Raw genomic sequence first — 23,175 nt, 5'->3', positions numbered from 1 at the left:
GAAGCTCCACTTAGAATTTGCTTGTTTTCGTTAAGAGACGCCTAAACGGTCAATATTTTCGGATGTACAGTAATACTGGGAAGGGTGGAGAGGTAGTGCAATGATTTACGCTTATTAGCAAGTTTTGAAATTATTGCGCTACCAGGGGAATTCTGTGCCGTCTGTAGGCAGTATTAAGAATATCCTTCCCAGTCGTTCACGTGTTTCATTGAAGTACAGCATCTAGGTTACTTTGTGTTCCCTGTTGTGTTAACCTGCAAAAATGAGTTCAAAACAAATAGAAAGGTCGTCCGTATTAGACTGCGTCTAAATGTACAAACCATTGTCGACATTGTGGGATGTTAGGGCAGATAAACATAAAAACCGGAAAATTAAGAATGACTCTTTCGAGTTGTTGCTTACTAAATACCGAGGGAAGTCCGTCTTTAAGAACCAACGTTTTTACAGTAATATATCAGTGTTGAACTATAAACATGTAAAAAGTTCTAATAATTATCTTTCTCGTTCAACCTCTGTTCCCGCCACAAGTGTTCGTGTGTGAATTTTTGACGCCCCCTTACACCAATAGTTTCCACCCTGCTATTTTCTTCCGTAGCGAAGTAGAGCAATACCACCGCAATAGCAACATGATCGTCCAATACTTCTAACCAGACTTAAATATTGCTCAGAATTATTGTACGTTAATGCTGACAATCCTTTTAGTTTCTGTTGAGAAAGACAGTTGCAGACGTGCTGCCTTCAGATGTCATATTATTAGTATAGTGAGAAACTAAATCGCCTGCAACATATACAGTGAGTTAATCTAATTAGGATTTCGGCTACTGCCACCATTTGCTGTTGGCGTGTTAACACATTTGTAGCAATCTTTTTACATTGTTTCTAGTCTATTACGGCAGTGCGATGTGGCTACCTCCGAAGCGAATGTGCTACGTTGTTCCATCAGTTTCAGAAAACAGTAAACTTTCGGACGTGTGTTGAATCTTACTATTGAAAGAGTACTCTGAATATTCGATGGCTTGTTCCTAACTTGGAAAAATTAAATGGCTTTTAATTTGTCGGTAACTTGTAACAAAGATTGCAAACAGAATACAGTTATTCGTGAAATGATATCCTGCGTCTGCTGGTGGCAGAAGTGATTTTGACATAGGCATCGCCGTTGTGAAATCTGGAAACTGTAAGCCCAGACATTCCATAAAAGCTTCAAGATATTCGAGACAATGTTTGCGGGAGTGGCTGTACTCGAAGCCGTGAATATTTCACTCTATGATTACTTGCATCTCGTTTACCAGAAGTATTACACATACAATCTTTAACCTCTGTTTTGTGACGCTGTCAGTCAGTACGACGACAATGACGTCACACAACACGCCTGTTTTATAGTATTAGCACCTTGCTACCCGCGGCAGCATGAGGGTTTTGGGCGTCCATGTTCTTGTTATTAACGCCTTCAATATATTAAAAACTTGAAAATATCAATGCATAGTATGAAAATGGGGGTGTTCATCGGGGACGTAAATATAACTGCAACAAAAAGATCGTCATGACATTCACTGTGTGCGCAAACTCACAACCGAACTGTCGCCTTACAACCTAAACCACACTACGAGAGAAGCTATGGATCAATCTGTCGCCACACTTTTGTCTTCTATTGCTTGCTGAACGTCGGGTTTGGAATTTCGACCCTCTTATGAAATATTAGGGGCGTCCATGTTAACGTGGACATTGTATACAAAGTCCAGAATTTCTCTTCAACTTAATTAATTTAGAGACCTTCATTTTAGCATATTCTAATGATTTTTTTTTTTTGCTGAGGAGCTTATCAATAATAAGAAATTCGCGGAAATCCCTTCTGATTACACTTGAGCAGAGGTTATTAGTTTGCGATTTAATGCAACGACTTCTGACATCCAACAAGGGGCAATAACATTTAAATTCTCATCCGTTTTTAAAGATGTGAATTGCACTTCAAAACAATATCAACATAATATGTAACAATCCATACCAGAAAATAGAATTATATCAGACGGTACCTGCTTTTCTTTCTATACGTTTTTATTTTACCCTCGGCTACCACAGTAAAGTTTTGTCGTCGCTATTACGGGCCATAATTCATATCGTGAAACTGTAGGGTAAAAGATCTTTTTTTCTACCGTAGATATTTGTTAACAAAAAATTGCCAGTCTGTTGTGGTTACGCGATAATAGCCCTGTGTGTGTCTTTCTACACTAGTAGTGCCGCACAATTCTTTTTGCTAGTCGTTTGCGAGAGCTTTCAAACGTGTATGTAGGTAACATTACTACTCCCGTGTCATCGCTGCCCTCTATCGGCACGGATCGAGTAGGGGAAGAACAAACGACATGACGTTTACATTTGTCTGCTCTTTGGATATCGAAGCAAACAACGCCAGTATCCTCCACCAGCGCAGAGCGTGTGTGATGATTTTCGTTGCCAGTGGCTCTGTGCTAGCGCTGTGGTTGTGTTTGTGTTTTTACCCGGACGTCGCTTTTCTATCCCTTGTTTTTTCCAGTGCCATTACTCAAGTGCTCGTTGCATTCTGCTTGGTGTACACATTCTTTTTGATGAGAAGTGACAAAATGTATGTTTCTGCAGCTGAGAAGTTCGATGAGATGGTTTCTGTTGAGCGAAGTGACAACGCGAAGGATATATCGTTTAAAGTCGCCGTTGTCTGTGGCGTGAGTGTTTCGAGTATTTTTAGTAGTGTTATCAATATGAAACGCGATTTTTTTTTCGTGTTCTTACATAATTCAGTCATTCGACAGGACAGTAAAGCTCTGTTGTAGTTAAAAGACCTGATTGCTAACTGTTATCTAGTTTTGTCCCATTCAACACGCTTCTAAAATATTATTTGAACAGTTTTAACCATTGTGTTGTCTCGAACAAGTGGAAAAACTGTGCGAGAGTCGGTTACGAGAGCGTTTTGTAGATAAATCTAAAGTTCCTGTCGTGTTATTACCATGATCAGTAACCGTGAAAGTGTATTGCTGACATAATGTAGCCTTGTCTGACAACTGTATTGCACTCGTTAAATGCTGTTAGATAGATAATCAGCTGTTGACATACTTCGACGTGTTGAAGTCTTAGCATCAGTAGAGTAAAATTCTGGAACGCATCTTCGGCATTAGATTTGGCAACCTACCTAAAGTCACTCTTTTGCATGTTATCATTGAGGGCTTTGACAGTGCATGGCAACTCATGTCATGACCAGACGATGACGTCATAAGCATACGGTCATATATATGGTGGCCATTACGTCACTTCATATGTTGACAAAACGAAAAACGTGGTGAAAAAAATGGCTCTGAGCGCTATGGGACTTAACTTCTGTGGTCATCAGTCCCCTAGAACTTGTAACTACTTAAACCTAACTAACCTAAGGACATCACACACATCCATGCCCGACGCAGGATTCGAACCTGCGACCGTAGCGGTTTCGCGGTTCCAGATTGTAGCGCCTAGAACCTCACGGCCACTCCGGCCGGCAAACGTGAACAACACGTGAAACTATTGCATGCTAGTTACGGTAAGGGGTTACAAGTGTACAGGTAGCCACGCATTAAATTATAGGAAAACCTGTTAAATGCTCATGTTTCTTCCGGTCTTGATTCACAAAACCTTTCCTTCATCCCGGTTGACGCTATCAGTTTCAACGACATTTAAACGACTAACCTGATCGTCTCAAAGTGCTGCGGCAGTGGTCTTGAGGAATGCTCGTCGTCTGAATTCAGACGGTTTCAACTTCTGTCGCTTTCCACATACTGTGCAGAAAAACGGAACTGTGATTTCAGTTGAAGCTGTTAAATTTGACTCGGCTATAACAGCCAAGGCAGCTGCCAGAAGGTGTTCATAATATTGCCACGAGGGCAGCGAATTGGGAGCATTGCAAGCTAAGAAGTGTCTACACTATAATTGTTGTTTTACCTGATTCGAAAACTGAAGACTTGTGGGTAAATCATGCGTCTGCATACAGCCTTGAATGTTTCTGCGCTTAATTTTTCTCGGCACAAGTATAGTTTCTGCCTTTTTTACTATGTTTTTCACCAATCTCTTTATACTTTCATATCGGTAATTATTTGATTTAAACTCCTGTAAAATTAAGAGGATTGATATTTGTCACTGCCGTGTGCGTTACAGATTCACGTAAGTGGTGGTGGTGAATGTGGTTATTGAATAAGACAGTATCTCGCATGTTATTTCACTGAATGAACCACGCGGCGAACTGGAAGTTTGGCAAAAATATTTAGAAAAGGCTGTATACATAAGAGTTTACTGAACTTCCTAGTTTTACAAATAGTGCGAAGTTATATACGTTTAAGTCATCACGCCACATGACGCTTTCCGATACACAAGATCATGAGGAAATTTAAGTATCTTAACGCTCAGTTTATGTAATTCGTATATTTTTTCTCAAAATAGGTTTACTTTTGTTTTTTAAAAGGAAATACCACGCAACCAGTGGTTCTACAGTGATTTTTATCACAGGATTTCGTATGTCTTTCTTCGTCGCCTTGCCTTTGCTGTCTTTGCTTTTAATATTCTACAAGCAAGATTAACATTCATGTAATTCGAAGTACTCTCATAAGACTTTTGAACATATTAATTCGTCCTTTGACCATTTGGATCAACAGTATGTGACATGTCAGATACATTAAAATAATAATCACATAGGTATGCAAAACATAAAGTAAGGTCGGATTAGGACGGGCCAATATCTCGGTCTAGGCCTTTTTAATGGAATCACCCTAACATTCGCCTTAGTAACTTCAGTGAATGCTATATTGGGTCTGCTGAAAAGGCCATGGCCGAATTCCTGCCCTATCCTCGCATTCACCGAGCCTATTTATACTTTATATATGTTACACAGGGTGGCCAGAAACAGCATGAAAAGAGTTGCAGGGCAAGTTGTGTTGAGAGAGAAGTATTCAGAAAAAAAATCGGTACGTTGCGCTGTTTCAGTTATTTAGCATTGAAGTCAGGCAATCAGATATTCTCATGTGGAAATTCTAGTTACCTCAAGCCGGAGATGCGTAGCTTTTGCTCTCCTTGCTTATATTTATCATTTCCGAAAGAGGCACACGTAACTGCCGATGAGCGTTTCAGTGATGATTTAAGGGCTCCGCAACTCTTTGATTTTGCGCGCGGAGCTACCCAATTGGCTAACTTGAGTGCTAAATGTCTGAAACGGCGCAACGTATTGAATTTTTTCTTAACAATTATTTCCCAGCACAACGTCCCCTGGAACACCCTTCCGAGTTTCTCGAACTGATTCTTACCACACTGTAAAGATATACAGGGTGTCCCAGCTATCTTGTCCACCCAAAATATCTCTGGAACAATAACAGCTATTGGAAAACGACTTTCACCGGTATCAATGTAGGGCTGGGCCCCATGAATGTACATATTTGGAAACATTCTAAAACGAAAGCATGTGTGTTTTTAACACAAACATGTTTTTTAAATGGACCTCCTATATTTTTTCTTCAGCAATCCATAGCATGACAAAGCACATACACATTGGCGTTGATTGCATCGCAATATTCCCATTACATCCCGAGATATTAAGACGCGAAGTTGACGCTTGAAACACCCGACATGCGCTGCTAGCGCACGTCCTGAGGCTCAGGCGTGAACCCCATGCTGCCCGTAATCGCGATGTGATTGACATGCGTAATCACACCTCCATACCTCTCAAGAGGTCCGAAACAACGGTAAAACTTTTAGTCCACTTGCTCGTTTCACTAAAACCATCAACATGAATTTTACTATTACGAGTGAATGATTAACTGTCACTTGCACTAGATCTACAGTAAAGTAAAGTTTTAACGTTGAACGGCATTACCTTTTTAGTAACGGATTAACGATAAGCGAAGTTAACTTTGTGACTAACGTTGCGGTACACAGATATGTTACAGAACCGTATCACCCCTAGCCTATGGGATAAATACCTGCTGGAATGTACGACGTAAATGCAGGATGGCAGCAGACCGTATTATTCGTTTCGGACCTCTTGATAAGTATGGAAGTGTGATTACGCATGTCAATCACATCGCGATTACGGGCAGCATGGAGTTCACGCCTGAGCCTCAGGACGTGCGCTAGCAGCGCATGTCGGGTGTTTCAAGCGTCAACTTCGCGTCTTAATATCTCGGGATGTAATGGGAATATAGCGGTGCAATCAACGCCATTGTGTATGTGCTTTGTCATGCCATGGATTGCTGAAGAAAAAATATAGGAGGTCCATTTAAAAAACATGTTTGTGTTAAAAAACACACATGCTTTCGTTTTAGAATGTTTCCAAATATGTACATTCATGGGGCCCAGCCCTACATTGATACCGGTGAAAGTCGTTTTCCAAAAGCTGTTATTATTCCAGAGATACTTTGGGTGAACAAGATAGCTGGGACACCCTGTATATTATTTATGTAATGTATCTGTCATGTCCTATATTGTTGTGCCGGCCGGTCAAAGTAAATAAGACGCGCATGATCGAATTGGACTGAGCGTCAGTTTTCTGAGGTTTCCACTACCAGTGTTGCTTCAGCACAAGAATAGTTGCATTCTCGTCGGCTAATCGACGATGTTCTCTTGTATTATCCAATAACTTCCTTAAGCCTTGAATGTGTCAGGTCTGGTTCTCCGTTCAGAAAATTGGCAGGTTTTTGCGTATACACTGTTTTGCTTGATCGTTTCCACTACTTACGTAAGTAACCTAAAACAGCTAGTGTATCCAGTCCGGATATGATAAAACATGAAAGGGACACATCGAAACACGTGATGATTCATTTGGTGCATCTAATGTCTAGCAGGGAAAGGTGTGAAGAACCGAGTAACGCAAATTCAATCGCGTAATACAGCTGTGATGACAGAACTGTCGATGCTAGACGAGAAACTTCACCTTACCCGCTGGGCCAGAGATTTTTCCGTACTTGCAAACCGCACGATTTTCCCTGCGCTACTCTTTCCCATTTTGTTTTCGACGTTTGTAGTTTCCAGTCATTTTTTGTTAAACTAAAAAATTAAAATTCCATATTGCAAAAAATATAATGAAAGAAACATGAGCTCAGCCCTAAAGTTGTTACACTGCTCTTAAGACATACATTGGAAGTAGGGAAGTAACAAGGCCGACTTGTGCCTTGTTCTGGATGGCAAGACGGGTGTTCTTTGTTCACTCCCTAGCTCAAGATCTGTTGAAGCCGGTAGAGGTGTGTGATTCAGGCCCACGAGTGTTTTTGCATCCGGCCACTGCCAACATCGGCGATTTTCGTCTTTCGGGAGACGTGTTGCATGTTAACAGAGCAAATGACAATTAACAAATAAAAGAATGTAAACACGTACATCATCCGACACGAAACACCGTACAACAGTTGCGATCAGCGACGGCAACAATCGCCTGCCCACTGAACTCGACAATGAACCAATGGCTACGCTATACACGGTGCTGTTCGCTTGTTTGAAATATTTTCGAATTCCACGCAAATGTCTCGTCTTTTTGAAACATCTGCCGAAAATAAAAACTTCGCCATAGGCCCGAGCCTACCTGGCATCTGCGTAAATCCGGCCCTGTGTCTTATTGCTTGACACTTTTTTTTCCTAAAAGTTCTTTCGGCTACGTTAATTTTGCAACGGAGAACTGGTTAACCCTTGATAAGTACAATCTTCGATCTCACCCGACTGCAGTTCCCCGTAAGGTGGGTGGAAAATGGGTAAAAGATAGTTGACTCCCTGCCCCCATTTCATTTCTCCTAATTGGTAGGCGGTCTATCTGTACTTAATACACATCACAAGAACTCGTCTAAGAGGTTCCCTTTGTCTAATAAAGGCTTTTAGAATTTACCGTGCACTTTTGTTTTTGTTACGAGAACTACGTTAAACATGCCGCGAATGTAAACATTAGGCTACACTACAGGCCTGTCAATTATCTCAAGCTTTATTTGGCGTTCACATTCGTTAGCGTCGCCAACTTGAGCTATTACCTTTCAACTTAAACTAGACCTCGGGCGACGTCACCGTAATCAGTTCCTCAGGGTTAGACTTGGCCACCGTTTCTATGTTTCGATACAGTGTATCGATACGTGGAACTGTTTCAGTGTTTCGGAACGGCTGTGGTTCACTGTTTCGAAACAGTGGTGTTTCATTCCGCCCGTCTCAGATATCCGGACCAGACACAGAAACTGTATCGTTGTTTCAAAATAAGGCTGTTTCAGTCCACCTGTGCTTGGAAGGGACTGATTGTATCGAAACAGTGATGTTTCATTCCGCTCTGTGTCGGACGAGATTCGGGCTCGGCACAGGTACTGAAACACAACATACCTCTTCGTGAAACACTTTCAAGAGTGTCGAAATCGTTTTGACAAGCAATAGCATGAAGCTTAAGATATCCGAAAATAAAGCTTCGTTTCTAGATGACTGTCCTATTCCGGAATGGCGTAACATTTGCTTTTTAAACATTAACCAAACAATAAAACAACGCATACTATTCACATTCAAAATAATAAATATGTGAAAATCATTCAGTTAAATTACACGTTTTTTTATAACATACGTTTCTCTGTTCAAGTACAGTAATCATATTAAGAAACGCAAGTAAGCCTAGAACATTTTGAATAAAAAAAAGGCGTAGAGTGACACTTATTATACATATACATAAATTTAGTGTAGGTATAATTGCAAGCAATCTGTTTGACATATCACTGATAGTGTAATGGTGAACGGGAAGGGCTGGGAAGCATGGTGAATTTATAGTAACGGTTCGAAACACCTTGAAAGACAAAATTTTTATGTTATATTTTATAATTTATTCGAATTATTTGGCATTATTTGTGAGTCTATAGTCACTGTGCCTATTATTCACAATGATTCCCTTAGTGTGCATGGGAATTAGCAGGATGGGTATATTACCCATACTAACGGAATGTGGGAATCCCAGTACCATATCCGTTGTTTCTGCAGTTCGCTCCCACCTCCAGTTCCGTTCGTGGTGGTTCTTCTGTCTTCAGCTATGGCTGTCCTCAGCCAATTGAAAAGTATGAAAGTCACACGACGCGAAAGCTGCGCACTTGCGGCATTAAATACGAAACTGCCAAGACGCCTAAGTGATAGTTTCATACTTTCTGCGATATGATTAGCGCTCTCGCACCTCATTTGTGTTTATATGGACATACCTATACAGTAGACATTCAAGATGATAAAATGTCTAGGTTTATTAGATTACAAAACGCAAACTGTTTCACTGTTTCGAAACAGCGTATCGAAACATTACATTGTACTGTTTCATTTGTTTCGAAACAGTTACGTGTTTCAGTTTGCCCATCTCTACTCAGTGTGTTGGGGGGAGGGGTAGACCAATATCTTTGCCGCCAGAAAGGTGCATTGTTTGGTGTGGTGCCTGCAGGCGTACGAGTGGGCTCTGGAGACGATGAAGTACGTGTCGCGCGTGAAGACTGGCGAGGCGGCGACGGCGGAGCAGGGCCTGCAGCTGCTGCGCAACCTGCGCCAGTACCTGATGGCGCACCCGCCCATCGCGGAGGACCACTTCCACGAGATGCTGGCGCTGGCGCGCAAGCTCGCCAACGACAAGCTGCTCGAGCAGGCCAAGGTAAGCCCCGAGAGAAGCAGCCCACCTCCTAACAGTATAGTACGCCAACAGTTCTTGTGTGCGCGTAGTGATGGAAACTTGTTGTTGTCTTCAGTCCTGAGACTGGTTTGATGCAGCTCTCCATGCTACTCTATCCTGTGCAAGCTTTTTCATCTCCCAGTACCTACTGCAGCCTACATCCTTCTGAATCTGCTTAGTGTATTCATCTCTTGGTCTCCCTCTACGATTTTTACCCTCCACGCTGCCCTCCAATGCTAAATTGGTGATCCCTTGATGCCTTAGAACATGTCCTACCAACCGATCCCTTCTTCTTGTCAAGTTGTGCTGCAAACTTCTCTTCTCCCCAATCCTATTCAATACTTGCTCATTAGTTAAGTGATCTACCCATCTAATCTTCAGCATTCTTCTGTAGCACCACATTTCGAAAGCTTCTATTCTCTTCTTGTCCAAACTATTTATCGTCCATGTTTCACTTCCATACATGGCTACACTCCATACAAATACTTTCAGAAACGACTTCCTGACACTTAAATCTATACTCGATGTTAACAAATTTCTCTTCTTCAGAAACGCTTTCCTTGCCATTGCCAGTCTACATTTTATATTCTCTCTTCTTCGACCATCATCAGTGATTTTGCTCCCCAAATAGCAAAACTCCTTTACAACCTTAAGTGTCTCATTTCCTAATCTAATTCCCTCAGCATCACCCGACTTAATTAGACTACATTCCATTATCCTTGTTTTGCTTTTGTTGATGTTCATCTTATATCCTCCTTTCAAGACACTGTCCATTCCGTTCAACTGCTCTTCCAAGTCCTTTGCTGTCTCTGACACAATTACAATGTCATCGGCGAACCTCAATGTTTTTATTTCTTCTCCATGAATTTTAATACCTACTTTTTTAATACCTACTTTTAAGTGGAAAATCTATAGAATGGCACTGATAAAACGTCCAGGTTCGGCAACTTTTGCCGCTTGAATAATAGCCAACTTTGCAACTCATCATTCACTGATATCGTATTAGGTAATGACTCCTCACTAAATATAGGTAACAAGTATCCATTGCACCAAAGGAAGTAAACATAATTGTTTGAAGATCTCGCTCACAGGCGTCTTTCAGCAGCTGCGAATATTAATCCTAGTACTGTACACCTCGTAAATTGTCACACGAACTGTACACTAGGGTCACATTGAACCTCAGTCATTTGCTAGAGAAACTGTCTGCATACAACGAAATAAATCTCAGGTGAACAGCCTGGTATGAGGTGCATAGGACACAATATTTCGGCAATCGACCACGTTGCCATCATCAGGTGCGCTGATGTACTGACCGGCGATGGGCCGGCGGCATGTATATATAGGACAATCCCCCTCCCGTTCCACCCTCAGGCGCTTCCTATGAGTCGGTGCGGTCCAGGTACAGCGTCCGTTCTCCCGCCGTCTGGGCGCCGCGTCCTAGGTCTTCTCGTTCAGGAGGGTCTGCCGGCACCGCTCTCGTTATTCTTCCCTCCTCCCCCGAAGTCGGTACACTCTGGGAAATATCCTGTTTCCTCTTAATCTGGGTGATCGCGGGTTCCCACGCCTCGCTAAGGGTGTAACCGCTGTCACGATTTAGTTGTGGCTCCCTTACTCTGATCTCTATGGCTTCTTTGATGACACAGTCCCAGTATTTGGAAGTCTGTGTCAGGACTTTGGTTTGGTCGTAATCCATGCTGTGGAGTTCCGACAGGCAATGCTCAGCGATTGCCGACTTACTGGGCTGTTGCAGTCTAGTGTGCCGTTGATGTTCTCGGCATCGGTCCTCAATGGTATGTATACCTGGATATAGAATACAGAGTGTATCAGAAACAATCATCCGATGTAAAAAATAACTATTGTGTTATTTGAGATGTGTGTGAACATTGAACTGTTGGAAAGAGCAAACTTGGCCCACTTCAGTTCTAGTAAAAATGGTGCTGGGACAACAGAAAGCGTTTTGTGTTCTATGTTTAGCGCAGTGCGACTGCGTGACTTCTGTATTAGGTGTGGTGTGGATCGTCCGAGAGCATTAGACGATGGCATGAACAGTTCCGAGAAACAGGTTGTTTGTGTAAAGGCAAATCGCTGGCCCGTCCCTGAGTGTCTGACACAGACGTCGAATACATCCACCATAGTTTCACTAGAAGTCTGCAGAAACATGCTTAAGTTGGAGACTGCCCTCCGTTACCAACAACAATGAATGAACTGAGACACCGCATACGTCCTATGTTATCGGCAATTGGCAGGCCTCTTCTGTTAGGGGCAGTTGTGTTCCAGCAGTGGTCACTCTTACTGTGGGTGACTGTTTTGTTTTCTTCTCCGCTGTCTGAAGATTCGACACACTGATCAGTTTTGTCATTGCCCAGAATTGCTGCAGGAACATCAGCTTCAGAATGACTTAAATCACGGAAGTCACTCATACCACTCTCACGATTGAATCCCTCTAAACAGTCCTTACCGTGTAGCATCTTCCGTTAGTAAAATGCCGTTCCTACGTGCCATTTCCACATAACTGTAATTCACACTCGGCAACATAACACGTACGCAATGTGAATGTGTCACAGTGACCATTCAAAAAATATTGGTCAGATTGATTAAAACAACAAAATCTCTCCATAGCCAGAGTACACAGGTGTACACTTCTAGGGTTAACCATGCCTCATGTATCAACAATCCATCTCAGTTTGAGAGCAACGGGGGTATTCACAAGTACGACACCTGAAGAAAAAATGATCTGCATTACTTTTTAATGAATTTAACTTCGGCACAGAAAGTGGTGAAATATGCAGCTATAAAGCTCTTCGACCATATACCCAGGGAAATAAAAGTCTGACAGATAGAAGTGTTTTCAGATGTAAATTAGATATTTCTCCTTCACATCCTGAATAGAAACTATCTGTTTTACAGAAGCAGCCTGTGAATGGTCACACGCGTAACCAAGCAGCCGCGGAATGGACTCATCCACGGGCATAGAAATAATTTCGAGTCAGTAAAATTTGGCATTGTCAAACTGTGCCACGCAATAATTTGAAATGTTTTTTTTTTTCATTTACGAAAGTCTTAATCACATTTGACAGAACTATGACAGTCAATCGGTTTCGACAGAAACAGTTCTTGTCATAAAAGCAACACCTAAAGTTACCATCTGGCGCTTATAATTAGCTGTTCTTAATTTTTAGGAGACACCGTCGAACGGTAGACAGACCATTTTGCAAAGATGCAGTTGTCTGTCATGAAACAGTACCTGTCAAGCTTAGGTATTTTGTGTATGATAAATTTATTAAAAGTGCGTAACTATTTTTCACCCCTACAGTGTAATTCTGTAAATATTAGCAGTTCCATTTTACTATAATGTATTCCCACACCTTGACAATCTTGTGACAAGTGATCAGGGAAATGAGAATTATATTCAAATGTTCTATGTTTTTTCATGTTATACGTTCTGCCATGCTCAACACCCACGAGAATCATATCATTTTTGTGTCTGTGTAACGAAAACTCAATCTAATCTAAGAAGCTGCAAAAATATTGTCGCGTCTTGCTAAGATTTAAAAATGGCGCAAAGTCGGCTACTTGCGTTAAATGACAAGAACAGTAAACTTTTGCGCTTCACAAAACACAAAAAATGTATCTTATCACTGTAATATCAATAAACCCCCTGTCAACTCGGACAAATACTTGGGTTAAGAATTTTTGGGCATAAGGAATGAAATGATTACATAGCCTCAGTCGTAGGTAAATCTGGTGGCAGGTTTTTGTATGGTACTGGCAAAATGCACTCAGGTTACAAAGAGGACCGCTCACAAAACAATCGTGCGACCCATCTCACAGTATTGCTCAAGTGTTTTGCACCCTTGCCAGAGGAGACTAACATAGGATATTGAAGCATTCAAAAGACGGCAGCACGAATGATCATAGGTTCGAAACACAGGAGAGCGTCAGGGAAATCCCGAGATACCTGTAAGGTCAGGGCGCCCCACAATCGACGCAAATTATTCCGCAAAAAACCTAATTACTAAGTCTCAAGAACCAGTATTGAGGAATGTTGAGATATATTAAAGTTCCTTGCACATCTCTCCCGAAGGGATCGCGAAGACAAAATTAACCTGATTACAGCACAGTCATTTAAACGATCATTATCCCCGTTCTCCAACCCGTTCGGAATATGATCAAGCCCTTACAAATGGTGAGATATTACTACAGCCGACATTTCACTGCAAATGAGCTATGATGTATTGTCTTCTGAATTGTTCGGCTCCTGTAGCAGAGCTTCTCATGACATCCCATTCGTTGACAATCTCGCAGCCGATGATAACCTAGAACCTAGGCCCGAGGCTAGGCTTCAAATTATGGTCACCGAAACCTGTTGCGATAAATAGTATAAAAAAATCGAAGTTGTGGCGGCGGCGGCAACTTCGTGGTTCGACTCGACTACGTATACTCTGCGAAAATTATCGAATGGTTTCAACTTTTGGCGCTCAAAATACATCGCCTTTTTCCTCGTCTCTCATTGGCTACGCGTGGCTGGTGTGTGGCCAATCACTTTACGTAGAGGGAAAGCGCTCTTGGACAATGCCCCTTCCGCAATGAAGACTTCGCCGAACTTGTCATTTCCGTCGAAAGTGACTCATACTTCTGAGGCAGCTTCGTGCCGTTACCCAATTTCATAAACTTTTATGTTGGGCGACTTCTCAACACTAGTGTTTTTGACAGACTTGTCAAACCCACAATACAGCGTCATCAGTAAGCTACGTACCGACCGTAAATTATAAGTTATTTTACTAATAACTTCTTTCCATAAATTTGGTGCTACTTGACTGTTAGTCAGCTATCAAATTCAGTCAATTTTTGTGCATTGGAAAAATTACTGCCAAACCTCAGCAAAATTTATCGGAAGATACTTTCTTTGAAAGAACTGGTGCTTCTGTTACGCTGTGTGCGTGTTGATTTGCAACTGATTGCTTACCATTTACATGTCCCCATGTCAAAGATTGGCATTGGTCTTTGTAGTTCACCAGTTTGTGGTTTTCTTAAAAATGAGCTACATTTGTAAAAGTGCTGTCAATCCTCGACGCTAGAAAATGAGGTAATTGACAGGAACTGCTTTAAGGGATAAATGATTGTAATTTAACTTGTAATTTTCTGAATCCTTGTCGGGTAAGCTGTAACTAATTTTAACTTTTCGACAAAATTCCAGAAGCCTCATCTGAAACGCACATAGCTGAGAAAAATTTATGCAGGAGTCTTTCACCTTCTTCTGCTGCTGTTGTTGGTATTCCAAGTGTAAAAGGAATATCTCAAAACTAATGAACACCAGAAAGAATACCCCAGGGCGTAGTATTGGTTCCAGTATTGTTATGCACTAATTTCCGAAAATTAAGAAAACTATTGATAATTCTTAAATTTTGCAAGCATTAAGCACTCCGGTCAGTGTGGAGGTTGCAAGGAAAACACACAAAATTGCAACTCAAAATTTGTTCAAACTTTGTTTTAGTCCATGTAAGTTTAATATATAGCAGAAGTAGTACCATAGTGTCAATACTGAGAAGTAAAACACACACGGGAATGTATGGTGCTCTTAGTGATGATACAGCAGTTGGACAAAAATAAGGGAACACCATGAGAAACGAATACTGCAGGTTGGGCTGTTGTATTTGACCACAGATGACATCTCAGTACAGTGCAAATGTTAGTCATGGTCAGAACAGAGTTCTGCATTATATCAGAGCTCAGGACATTCATACGTGGACAAACTGTTCATGCTCATAATAGTGGGTGCTTCTGTAGTCAAGGCAGCAGAAGTGTTCAGCATTTCATGAGACACCATATAGAAGATTTATACTGTGTACAGAGAGAACAGAGAAACACGAGCTTCTAATTCACAAAGCAAACAAAAGTGGGGGGGTCACTAAAACAGTAAAAATTTGGAAAAACAAAACCTGATACCATCATCTGATGAAGCAAACCTAAGGGCAGGCCATGGGACAGAACTGACCTGTATTTGTGAATGCTGTGAGCACCGAAGTAACACAAAGGGAGCTCCATAAGCAGGGAATTGCAGGGAAAGTTGGAATTTCAAAACCACTCGTCAGTGGTTCAGCTGCCAGCAACAGGAAAATCTGATGTGATAGCCATAAGTCATTTGGTAAGATGAGTCTACTTTTACACTTTTAACTTCAGGCAGAGTTTATGCCCCAAGATTGAAGATAGTTGGCAGTTCAGTGAGGATTTGGGTAGCCATATTGTAGAATCCTATGAGCTCATCGGTACTCTGTGAGGTCGCATCACTGCCAAGATTTGAGTGACGATTTTGGCTGATCAGCTCCAGCCCAATGGTACAGTGTTTGTTCCCATTGTGATACTGCATTCAGAGGCAACAGGCCCCCTGTTCATACAGCTTGCATCGTCCAGGAGTGGTTCTGTGAGAGGATGATTTTTTTTGTATGCACTCTTGACCACCATAGTCACTAGATGTCAATATTATTGAGTCTTTGTGGTCCACTGTGGACAGGAGGGTTAGTGGCCCCTCTTTCCACCTCCATCAAGTTACCTGAACTTGCCACTGTTTTGCAGATTCCATTGAAAACAATACAGGACCTGTATTTATTCATTCCAAGACTGGAATCTGTTATGAACTCCAGCAGTTTTCCACACTGTATTAGGCACAGTAACGTCTTGTGTTTTTGGCGTTTCCATGTATTTGTGCAACCCCTGTATGTATCAGTTCATTGCAAAGTTTTGGCTATCTTCTATTGAATATGCTCTCAAAGAGAACATTCCAAACATGCTCTGGGGGATTTAGGTCAGATCCTTCCTATGCATAGAATCATATGCTGTTTGTTATTTGTCCATAAGATGAGCCACATGTGATCAGGCATTGTTTTCTACAATGAAATAATCTCACATTGCACAGGTATAAGGGTGTTAATTAGTAACAAGGATGACACTATGTATAGACCTTTTAGTTATTTCACTTGGGAGCATATCGATGTCTGTGTGTCCACCAAAAGACGACATACCCTCACATATACCTTATGTGAAGGCATAATTATCACAAATATTTGATGAATTTTGTTTCTTCTTACTGAATAATACCCCACCCCCCTTTCCCATCTCTACTAAATGTCCTGGAATGATTCATGTATGTGAACTAACTCAATTGATTTGTAGGCGACGAAATGTCCACTGCAAATGTTTGCATGTGTTGTGACTAGTAAACATTACATGCTTACTCACCAAATTAACATATCTTAATGATTTCTGTGTATATTGCTTGGTGTATTACCCTCCTGGTTACTGCAGCAGAGCTACATGTTAGTTGTTGAGTTCTTATTCCATTTGTTAAAATTTATAACAGTAAATGTGCCATTGGTTTGCAATTGTAATGCTTCACTAAAACTTCTGGGTGTCTGACCTGTCACTGGCATTTGTTAGCAATGTAAGCTTTCTTCTTGGAAAACAGTCATGTGTATACCAATATGTCAGTTCTGCCCCACGGCCTGTCCTTAGATTTGCTTCATCAGATGATGATATCAGTTTTTGTTTCTCCAAATTATTACTCTTTTAGTGATCCCCCCTCCCCCGCCCCCAACTGATTTACTGTAATATACCTCTGTAGAAAGTTGCTTATGGCATGTGAATCGTGTGGTGCAGGTGGCACAGGCGCGATGTCAAGAGACAATGGAGCTGATCCGTGAGCAGCAGACGCGACTGGTGCGCATGCGTCGCGATCTAGGGGCAGAGGATGCAGACAGCGACGAGGCCCTGCTGCTGGGGCTGGATCAGCTGGTGACAGCTGCAGTCGCCACCACCGGCACTTCCGCCAGCAGCACGACACCTTGCAGCTCAGGACGGCGCCGCTCGCTGGGTGCTTTCCCGTACATCTACAAATGCAGCCACCACGCAGAGGGCCGAGCCTGCTCCTGCTGTGACCCCACACCACCGCCTCCGGACTACGCCTCGTCTGCTACCAGTGGCACCGGCAGTGGCAACAGCAGCACGAGTGGCGCAAGTGCCTCTGGCAGCCGCCTCAATGGCATCCGTGAAGAGGAGCGGGAGGTAAGAGCCTTTAAAGTGTCAAGTTATTTTGCAAGCGGGGAAAGTTTTCCCAGCCCAAATCTAGTGATCAAATGTCTGAGAATCTGAGCTTGCCTAGTCGTGTTCTTATCACCACCTGCTAGTGTACAGAGTAACTCATTTCCAACATTCCTGACACTTTCACGAGATGAAGGTGATACAGTAAGTTGAAGTTCTTGGAGCTCTGCTGTCTGCAGTGCTACCTACATCTATCGAAGGGAATATAGGGGAGGCTCTTTCAGAGTTTGTGCACTATTCTGAATAGTCCAACAGTTGCTAGACAGGACTGAGCTGCAGGAAATTGATGTGTGAAAATATGTTGAACTATTTAGTGTTTTCCTATAAGCTATTTGTGGACATTGTAGATGTGATACAGCCCATTATTCTGCTAACAAAGCCCAATATACCCAGACAGGACAAATTATGGATTAGTGATCATGAACACAGTGAACAAATGCACTAAAAAAGGGATGCACCATGAAGGAATTACCAGAATGGGTAGGAAATCAGTAGATGTAAAGACAAACAAATGGTTACAATTTTGGAAAAATTGGATGATATATTAATGAGGGGGAGAGCTTCACAAATTGAGCAAGTCAGCAATGCATTGGTCCACCTCTGGCCCTTTGCAACTAACAGTTTAACTTGGCATCAATTGATATTGTGCCAAATTCTGTCCAGTTGGTGCATTATATGGTCAAACTGCCAAGCTGGTTGGAGGGCCTTGCCCATAATTCTCCAAACATTCTCAGTCGGAGATAGATACAGCTCCTTACTGGCCAAGGCAGGGTTTGGCAAGCATAAAGATAACCAGTAGAAGGTCTCTCCATGTGTGGGTGGGCATTATCTCATGAAGGGCTGTGAAATGAATGGCATCCCTGACCATCGTATGGAGGGTGAGTGTCAGGTTGGTATCTGACTGCTGTCCAGGGCAGTTTCAGATCTTTGCTGGTCGTCTAAGAACACAATTATACTTCAGACAGTGATATTCCAGGCCAAAGTTTTTCGCTGTTTTTATTTCTGTTTTCACTTCTGAAACGTGTAATGCTCTGGAATGCAAATGTTAATTATTAACACTTTGAGGCAAACCATTGTTTAAAATGTTACGGACGCACTTGTGTTTATTTATCTTCAGGTATAGTACTCACTAAAAAAGAGACAAAGCTTCAGAGTTTATTTTTCACATTTGTTTCAGTTCTTCAATAGATTAAAAGTTTTACAATAATGATGACAAAAACAAGTTCAAGGTTAATTCTTGAGCAATTTAGCTCAGCAACTGGCTTCTGTATGGAAATGTCCAAAGCATTTTGGCATGCAGAGAGGTATGTTAAAATCAGGGCAATACCAGGTTGTTTCTTTCCTGCTTGATTTCCCTCTAATTTCTCGTGTTCTCTGAATGAATCTTGGAAATACATGTGGGACGCTGTTTCATCATAAGATTCATGAGCTAGACAATGATAGTAAGACAAATAAAACATAATTAAATTGTAATTACAGCAGCAATATGTGCAGTGACAACATTAGTGACGAAAAATTTTAGCTGACTAACCACCTACAGACTCACTCAGATATTTCTCTCTCTTATCCAGAAACACTGAATTCCTTGTAAACAGTTCCCAAAAATTTTCTGCAGTGAAAAAACATGACAACTTTATATCAGAATTACAGCAAGCTTAAAAACTTCGAGTTCACATACGAACCTCAAGACAAAAAGATCGCACATTGGCTCAGTTGAGTCGGAAGCTCTTATGTTTGCTACTACTTATCTCAAAGTGATTCTGGAAGTTGGTAACAGAAGGCAGCTCCTGTCAACAAAACAGATAGTGAGATATCTATACATTTTCCCGTTTTGAGCAACAGGTGGCTCATGCATTACAAAAATCACAGCTCGAGATATATATTTGTGGGCAGTGCTTTCAACAGTGTTCTGACCAAAGTTACACTCACACTTGGTGACCAAAGTGTTAAGTATCAGAAACCTGTTTCTCATTGCAGAAAAATTTGTGTAGCTGAGTGTCATCTAAAGTGTCAGCAAATCCCTTACTCAGTTGGGAATTGTAGCATTAATCCTTGAATTATTAACTATATCTTGGACAGTTAATGGAAGTCAGAGATTGCTCACTATATTCTATTTATCAGAAACAGCAAGGGTGTTAGGGGCCTACTTTAAAGTACAGTTTTTCAGCTATTTGCGCATAATCATAAAAATATGTGAATCTGACATCTGTTACAAAATGATCAAAGAACTGGTCATACATTGCACTTAAACCATTAAAATTGTAAACCATATTATGGAGCACTGAAAACTCTTGGCTGTGATAATATATGTCAATTCATTCACGAACAGGGTTCCGAGGATGGTAACAAAGATGAAGAAAGCAGTGTGTCTGCCACCATAGCGGAAGACGAATGTACCCGCTGTGACCACCAGCAGACTGACCATCCCCAGCAGTTTGTGGGGAAAAGGCCGCTGAGGCGAGCCTGTACCTGGCAGTACCCTGTGGAGAGTTTTGAAGACGAGGGTGTCTCCTGTACCGGTGGAGATGATAAATGTGGCTACTCGGGTGGCGGCAGCACAACAGATGGCAGTGATGGCTGCCCAAAGAAGTAAGTAACTTCTGCAGTTCCTCAGTTGAGAAAATTTGGGATTATAAAATGTGAACAACCAATTAATAATAAAGAGCATAGCATGAGTCAGATTTTCAAGTTGTTTAAAATAAAGTAGTTATCATTCAAAATGTTACACTGTCATTACTTTCATAGGCACAAAGGAGGTATGCCTCCTTCCTTCACCCAGCCATTAAAGGGGGTGTATAAGTTTAGCATGATACACAGACTAAAATGCAGTTTTTCACTCTTCACTTATGCACTTTTATGGCATGTGTAAAAAAAAAAAACAAAAAATCAGTGAAAAAACTAAAAACCCAGAAATTGCAATATTTGCCCACAACTCCACAAGTACCTGAAAAGCCTGTTTTGTTAGAAACTGATTTTCATGCAAGAGCTTAGTCGTAAGAAAGGTCTCCCCCTCCCTCTCCCCCTCCCCCCCTGTCCATCATGTGTTTGTTTGTTTTTCATTCTATGTGGTTTTTTTTTTTCTATAGTGGGGAGGACTTGGAAGAGCATGATAATTCTAGTGGAAGTGGCAGTAAACCAATGCCACCAGTCCCTGTGAACAGTCACCTGCATTGTCACACATCTAATTTAAACATCCAGGCGGACTCAGCTAAGGAGCTGAAGACACAGAAGTAAGTACCTTTCATGTTACTTCTCTTCTTTGACAGCTTAATATCAAAATAAATTAACGTAACTTTTATTTTCCAGAACATTGTTGTTAATAATGAGGGAGATGATACAGACTGAACGAGATTATGTTAAATCTTTGGAGTACGTTATTCAGGTAATACATTCAAATTTCTAACAGAACAGGAAGAATTATCCTGTTTTTATGACACTGAGTGAATGTGTTTTATGAAGTGTAATCCTTGAAACTTGCATATATGTGAGAGTATTGTGATGTTGAACATGCTTTAACAACATTTGTAAAAATATTACAGAACTACATTCCAGAACTTCTAAGAGAAGATATTCCACAAGCACTAAGAGGACAGAGAAATGTTATTTTTGGCAACATAGAAAAGATATTTGAATTTCACAGCCAATACTTTCTGCAAGAACTGGAACGCTGTGAAAACAGCCCGTTACTTGTAGGGCAGAGTTTCCTTCGACATGTAAGTTGCTACAAATTTAGGGTTGTGTTTAATTGTTTTGTGTGTAAGCTCTGATTTTTGCCAGTGATGTTGTTTAATGAAATTTTGTGTACTCATTTCAGGAGAAGAAATTTTACCTGTATGCACTATATAACAAAAACAAACCAAAGTCAGATTCTCTTATGTCGGAATATGGAACTTCCTTTTTTAAGGTAAAAATATATTTTATTCTCAGATGTAGGGTAAACATTCTAAGATTAATTTTGATTTTTTGAAGAGGAACTTGCTTATTAAACCTATAATGTGTTGTAACTGTGCATCAGTCTAATTCATGTAACCTTATTTGTTCAAATTAAGCAGCTAGTTATGTTGGAATGTGAATGATTTAGGAGTAAAGATAAGAGTTGTTATTTCCATCACTCCTAAATTATTAAGACTTGTTGCCTTTACTCCTAAATTATTTACATTTATAACAGTGATGAAAATCTATAAAAAAGAAGGGAAAGGCAACTACTCGCCTATAGTGAATTGATATATGGAGCACAGTCACACACAACAGAAAACAAAATTCACACTAACTTTCAAGCAAAATTACATACTTCTGTGGCCACAGCAAAACTACTGCTGGAAAAAGAGCTGATGTTTGAAAGCTAGTGTGAATGCTGTTTTGTGATACAGTTCACTGTGCTCTAGGCATTGATCTGCTGTAGACGAGTGGTTGCCTTTCCCTTATTTTACGCATTATTTACATTGTTTTATTTATCACAACAGTTTCTAGACTACAGCTTAATATAGCTTGTGCAGGCTCTATGTGATTGATATGGAGAGTGAAAATCACCTATACCATGAAAAGTAAAAATGTTAATCCAAGAAGAGAAGGAATTCTGCCTTGCATGAAATGACATTTGTCTTGTGCATTCTTTTTTTGTTTTTAACTAGATCTAACATAAAATTTTTGTGGTTGATTTCAGGGTAAGCAGCTTGAGCTAGGTGATAAAATGGATTTGGCTAGCTATCTACTTAAACCAGTACAGCGAATGGGAAAGTATGCTCTACTGCTACAGCAGCTAATGAAAGCATATCCTGACAAAGAGAGTGAGATTGCTGATATCCGTGCAGCTGAACAGATGGTTCGTTTCCAGCTACGTCACGGCAATGATCTTCTGGCTATGGACTCTCTTAGAGATTGTGATGTAAGTATTGTAAATTATAGGCAAATCTTGTGATACAAATACCTATAAATATCTGTCAGTACTTCCATACTGCTTGTTATTTAGAGAACATTATACTAACAGTTATATTTATTATGACAGCAGTAAAATTCTAGACGTTGTCAGCTGTAAAGAAATTAATTTTTTCTATGTAAATACTATTTATAAATGTATGTATAATAGTGACACCAATGAATGTTGTAAGTATCGGAGAAGATGCTACAATAAATTGAGCCATTTAAACCTGAAGGTTGATTTCACCACCACAGTCTTTTTACTGGCAATGGTCAGAATAGAGGTGCTACACCCTTCCCTTCCTCCAACCTTTAAACTCACATGGAAACTGCAAGATACATGGAATTGCAGTTTAATTAAGATTTCAAATCATAGTGCAACCTGAAGTTTTGGGCATATACAAATGACTGCCAGAGTTTAGTGAAGTGATAAGTTGGGGAGGGGGAATCCAAAGACTGACAGGAATTACCCCAGAACTTCAGATTCGCAATCTGAAATTTCCGAACATAAAAAAGGCCACAACATAAAGTTC

General features: G+C 40.9%; 1 protein-coding gene across 1 annotated transcript in view; it reads left to right on the top strand.

Annotated features, from left to right (window-relative positions):
- Positions 1 to 23,175, top strand: part of LOC124795590 (puratrophin-1-like) — a 1,203,525-nt gene that overhangs the window by 1,177,655 nt on the left and 2,695 nt on the right. Inside the window, exons 12-19 of the mRNA XM_047259662.1 lie at positions 9,410 to 9,613; positions 17,285 to 17,689; positions 20,055 to 20,314; positions 20,812 to 20,955; positions 21,032 to 21,107; positions 21,265 to 21,438; positions 21,540 to 21,629; positions 22,389 to 22,610. Of these exons, the coding sequence (XP_047115618.1) occupies positions 9,410 to 9,613; positions 17,285 to 17,689; positions 20,055 to 20,314; positions 20,812 to 20,955; positions 21,032 to 21,107; positions 21,265 to 21,438; positions 21,540 to 21,629; positions 22,389 to 22,610 (1,575 nt within the window). The remainder of the gene's footprint in view (positions 1 to 9,409; positions 9,614 to 17,284; positions 17,690 to 20,054; positions 20,315 to 20,811; positions 20,956 to 21,031; positions 21,108 to 21,264; positions 21,439 to 21,539; positions 21,630 to 22,388; positions 22,611 to 23,175) is intronic.

This window comes from Schistocerca piceifrons, chromosome 4, assembly GCF_021461385.2.
Source record: "Schistocerca piceifrons isolate TAMUIC-IGC-003096 chromosome 4, iqSchPice1.1, whole genome shotgun sequence".
Taxonomy (NCBI): Eukaryota; Metazoa; Arthropoda; class Insecta; order Orthoptera; family Acrididae; genus Schistocerca; species Schistocerca piceifrons.
The sequence above is the reverse complement of the archived record's forward strand: the minus strand, read 5'-3'. Positions and strand labels throughout refer to the sequence as shown.